This window comes from Triticum dicoccoides, chromosome 4A, assembly GCF_002162155.2.
Source record: "Triticum dicoccoides isolate Atlit2015 ecotype Zavitan chromosome 4A, WEW_v2.0, whole genome shotgun sequence".
NCBI lineage: Eukaryota > Viridiplantae > Streptophyta > Magnoliopsida > Poales > Poaceae > Triticum > Triticum dicoccoides.
The window spans coordinates 478586885-478592118 of NC_041386.1; the positions used below are offsets into that span (position 1 = coordinate 478586885).

A 5234-nucleotide genomic window follows, 5' to 3' on the forward strand; every position below is an offset into this window, starting at 1 on the left:
GCTGTTGTGGTGAATACAGAATGAGATCAAAGCAAAGTATCTTAAGATGGCAACGTCGGAGCAACAGAGGGCAGATGAAAATGTGCTGAAGCTTGTGGCAAAACACAAGGTTTGTGCCTTACTATATATTGTTTTACTTGAGGTTTTGAGATACTAATATCTATGACTGTCTTCCTGTGCTGAAAATGGCAAACTGCAGAGGGAGAAAAAGGCTGCTCTAGATGAGATTATCAAGTTAGAGCAGAAACTGGATGCCAAACAGAAGCTTGAGCTAGAAATAAAACAGTTGCAGGGAAAATTGGAAGTGATGAAGCATATGCCAGGTGAAGAAGACTCTGAATCAAAGAGGAAAATAGATGAACTTAGTGCCGAGCTTCAGGACAAGTATGATGAAATGGATGCAGTGGAAGCACTCCACCACACTCTGCTTATGAAGGAAAGGATAAGCAACGATGAGTTGCAAGATGCTCGGAAGAAGCTAATAGATGTAAGTTATCTCATCGATTGAGTACTTGGATTTGTCTAGTATTATGTTTGAATTACATTTCAAAGCTATCTATTGCATATGCTGCAGGGTCTGCGGGATGTTACAACTGCCCGAGCAACTATAGGCGTTAAAAGAATGGGTGATCTTGACCTGAAATCATTTGCTAAGGCTTGCAAAGGTAAAATGTCAGAAGAAGATGCAGAAGTAACTGCTTCCATTCTTTGTTCAAAGTGGGAAGAGGAGATTAAAAATCCAGAATGGCACCCTTTTAAAGTTATCATGGTCGAGGGCAGAGAGAAGGTAGTAATATCTTCGCTCTTGCTTTTATACACTTGATGTTCTCTAATAGCTTGTAACTCGAGTTATCAATTTCACATTGAATTTCCTGTTCTGCAAACATTAACTCGGTTCATCTATTCATAAGTAAATTGTGGTGAGAGCTGAAAATTGGAGACACAAAGTTTAATTTACTGCCCTGCATATTCTTACATTAATCTAAAGGGACAAAAGTAGCAGAAATTCTCACATTAATAATGGAAAGGGAAAATACTTAATCTGTTGATCAAAAGTATTATCAACCATAGATAGCGAGAGAAAGAACATTCCATAATACAAACATTGGACTTACTGAGTTAAGGGCTCCGGATAGTGTTATCATTTCTGAATCTTGCTGTGTTTGAGCCTGACCCAGAAACATTTGTTACATTACTAATCAGGTCCTTTCTGTTTCCTCCATCTGTTACTTCCTTGGTCCTTCATTACATGCAAATAAGAGTGGAGGAAACAAGAAAACGTCAGCCACCAATTGTAACCAGCCAAGGGGCTATATTCTTGTGTAATTTTTAATCTAGTTTTTTCATGGGAGTTATAAATATCTTGTTTTTCATGGCATAGTGTCAACTGTGGATGTAAGCTACCGCACGATATCTTTTACAGGTAACCAATTAGAAAGTCAATTAGGCTATGCCATAAATAATTTTCTTTTGTGCAATAGCAAATATTGGATTCTTGATGAAGGAATCTGAAAAATTAGCCATATGTATCTATGCTTGTTGTGAATGTTAGATAAGTTTCATTTACTTGATTTAGCAGCTTGTGGAGAGCTTGGTCATATGCATATATTTGTGCAACTTCAATGCTAGGAAGCTAGATTTTTGAGTTCCTGTGTGCAAAACCTTATGTTGATGTTAGCTGCTCTTGATTGAGATATATAGCATCTAATTAAATAAATGGTGACTTGTATCTATTCAAGACTCTCTTTCTTCCATTTATTGTTTTTCTTTGAAGCTGATGGTCAGTTCTATAGCAGTTAAGTTATATTTAATTCGCAAGCTTTTTGGAAAGATAGTACATCTAGCATTTGCTCATGGAGTAACCAAACTTCTTACCGATAAAAAGCTTGCCACTCAGTATCCACATTGCCGGATGCTAATAACTCCCCCTCTCCTAGAAGTTTATGATAGGGACGCTTTTATGATATTCCTTAGTCAATTAAAAGTTGGTTCTCAGTTCCTAGCTTGGTTAAGCTGGACACAACATGTCTTGGCTGTTGGAATTTGACATGATACTTGATACATGGAGCTCAAAGCCCTCCTGTCATCTGCAAACAATGTTTGCCCCCTGAACTTTTTGTAGCATGCTTGTTCCACATGCATGGAAAGGTCATTGTGTATGTATATTTGATATACTGGTTTATTAATGCAGTCATGCATTACTATGTAATGAAGCAGGCGTGTCTTACATTATTTCACACACATAAATTATTTTTGTTCATCCATGTTTTGTTATACTGTGGCAGCATTTAGACACTACATAGCTCCTATATGAATACTTTGCTAAATTCACAGCACAAGATCGTTGATCACTGTCTGTCTTAGGCATATTTGTGGAGCGCACGAAGTTTTGAAGCTTTTGGTGCCTGTTTTATCTTACATGTTTAAAATGGAGTAGTATGTTTATCTAATGGTGTGTGCGTTGATGTTAGGAAATTCTCCGTGAGGATGACGAGAAGCTGCAGGAACTGAAAGAAGAGCATGGTGAGGAAGTCTATGGGTTGGTGACAAAGGCTTTGCTTGAAGTGAATGAGTACAACCCTAGCGGCCGCTATTCCGTGCCGGAGCTGTGGAACTACAAAGAGAATAGGAAGGCAACCCTGAAAGAAGTGGTCCAGTACGTGCTGAGGCAGTGGCGCACACAGAAGCGGAAGCGCTGAGCCCAAGTACCTAGGTTCCTGAAGCAGTGAAGTAGTGAAGTAGAAGTGTATTGATCTTATATTGTAATGAACTCGTGAATGTTGGTGATTGGTTTAGCTGTGGATCATTCAGCCTTGACCCTGGCCCTGGTTGGTATAGCATTGACATGAATGCTGGTAATTGGAGATTGTGAACTGTCCTGTTAGGATAATGTATTCTGTACCAAGCTATGAAGTAACTGTCACTGATTTCAGCGACAGTTAAATCCGAAGTGAGTATTAGTTAGTTATATAGCACGAGAAACTTTCATCGATGTGTCGGCGCTACAACTACAGTTTTCCGCAATGTGCTGTTGTCTAGATTGGCGCCTGATCGTTCATGCCCAGATTTCCGCGATGACTGCGCGCCCAAGTCGAAGCAGGTCACCGCTTGATCATGTTTTATAACCCACCACCGAAGGCAAGGATTCCTTGAATTATCTCTCGTCACAGAGCAACTAGGTACATCCACGGTTGGAACAAGCCACACTCACATCAAGCACACCTCATCCTCATGCAAACACAGAGTAGCAACTTGAGGTAAACATTACAGCACTCACTACAGAACCATCAGAGATATTCAGGTTAGCTCTCCAAAAACGTGTGCCTGCCTGCATTCATGCGCCGCGCGTGTGTGTTGACTGTTGAAGACCTCAGTTGCGAGCGCCTATAATTGATGTAACAACAAAATACAGCCTGATTAGAACAAGTGAAGATGTAGTCCAATAGTAACACATAGCAACAGTCAGAGTGTAGTAATAAAATCAGGCTGTACATTTCATTCAAGCGATTAAGTTCTTAAAGCTGAGCCACACTACATAACAGTATATAAGATGGCTTACTGGATTCACTAAGCAAGGTAGATTATTCAGCTAGTGTTGTCGGACTGAAATGCCATACATAGTGTGCTAATAGCCTCACCAGGAGTTGACTCCCGGTAGCCTGAACTAAACGCCTGTGCGGGATCTTCTTATATCAATTAACAGAAGGTGTGCACACGACATGAAGCAAGCTGGTTACAGAAGCCATCTAATACGAGGCTAGATTCATCAATACCAGCAAGTATGGTATTGGCAGGCGCTAACTAAGGATCTGTCAATGATCTTCAGAAATGAAACGCAAAACACAGAAAGTAGGCCACTTTAAGACGATGGATTGCTCGATCTAGAAGTACTGTAGCTAGGGTTCTTAGCCAGCCAAGAGATGGATCTCACCGACCCCGAATGGTGCTTAAATAGCAAGGGAAAGTAGCTAAAAAGTAATAAAGCAGAAAAGCAGCGATGCATAAAGTTTGGTAACAAGTGGGCCAGATTATGTAACAATATATATGATGAGTTAGTGGGTTCACTAAGCAAGGTATATTATTCAGCTACTGTAGTGGGTACGCTAACAGCATCACTAGAAGTTAACTTGTAGAAGCCTGAAATAAACAATGGTGTGGGATCTTATATTAGTAGATAGACAAGGTGTGTACACAACATGTAGCAACTTGGTACAGCAGCAGCCACAAGGAACATAACTAGACATAACAGGGTGCTTGAAAACTGTGACAAAACAGAGTAATGCGCAGAAAATATGAACATACAAGAAGCAGAGCAATCATTCAACAAAATGTGTAGTAGCTTTGTGCAAAGTGAAAACTGAGAAACATGCAACCCCTAGTATTCTGAATGTCAAGGCTCACAGTTGGTCAACCATATCTAGTTGTCATGCAGTTGAAACTTTGAAGATATAGCATCTCCAGAATTCATGCTAATAACTCAATCAACCCTCTCGAAACAGGCTTTCACCCCCGCTTTTATATATAAAGCAACAACCGAACAAAGTACACGGCCGAATGATACAAGGTGGAGAGGTAGTCCTCTTACAAAGCCGATCCCAGAATAAACGGATCACCAATGGTACCGACGAAAAAGCACAGGAGGACCGAGTACAACGCCATGCTACGCCCTATACACCTAAGCTCCACGACAACGCCCTCAGAGGGATGCCGGCGCCAAGCGTCGCCGCTGTCGAGTCCACAATGGACAAAGGTTTTCACCTGGAACCCGGACACGGATGGGAACACCACGACGACGTCTTCAAGAAGAGAGCGGCGCCCTTGAGCGTCACCATCGTCGGCGCCAGAGCGCAGAGCTTTCGGCCGGTAGTTCTCGCGTGTCACCACAAGGTCTTCAGAAGAAGCATGACAAGCTCAAGTCCCCAGATCCGGATCGAGACGCCCCCACGGAGACCGAGAGCGCGCCCGAGCTACCTTGCGCCAAGCCTCTCGCCGCCCACACGACCAAGAGACAATGCCACCACCGCCGCCATGATGCCTGCCGGAGAGCCAACCATGCGGACCACCTTCCAGGGCCGCCGCCCCGGCATCCATGCCACGCGACAAAGCCAACCGTCCGCTTCACCGTGCACAAACCGTGGTTAGAGAAGCCCGGCATCAGCCCCCAGGCCAGGGTCAGCGCCACCACCATAGGGGCACCCACGCCTGAAGTCCCCTCCTATCCAGGTGGACCGGCG

The 5234-nt window shown here is 42.9% G+C and overlaps 1 protein-coding gene and 1 long non-coding RNA gene across 2 annotated transcripts in view; one reads left to right on the plus strand and one right to left on the minus strand.

Annotated features, from left to right (window-relative positions):
- Window positions 1-2950, plus strand: part of LOC119286304 (factor of DNA methylation 1-like) — an 8060-nt gene extending 5110 nt beyond the window's left edge. Inside the window, exons 5-8 of the mRNA XM_037565683.1 lie at window positions 20-109; window positions 200-487; window positions 575-787; window positions 2472-2950. Of these exons, the coding sequence (XP_037421580.1) occupies window positions 20-109; window positions 200-487; window positions 575-787; window positions 2472-2699 (819 nt within the window). The 3' untranslated portion in view covers window positions 2700-2950. The remainder of the gene's footprint in view (window positions 1-19; window positions 110-199; window positions 488-574; window positions 788-2471) is intronic.
- A 151-nt stretch (window positions 2951-3101) lies between these two features.
- Window positions 3102-5234, minus strand: part of LOC119286305 — a 5724-nt gene continuing 3591 nt past the window's right edge. The window contains exon 3 of the long non-coding RNA XR_005140361.1: window positions 3102-3384. This is a non-coding gene — a long non-coding RNA (uncharacterized LOC119286305). The remainder of the gene's footprint in view (window positions 3385-5234) is intronic.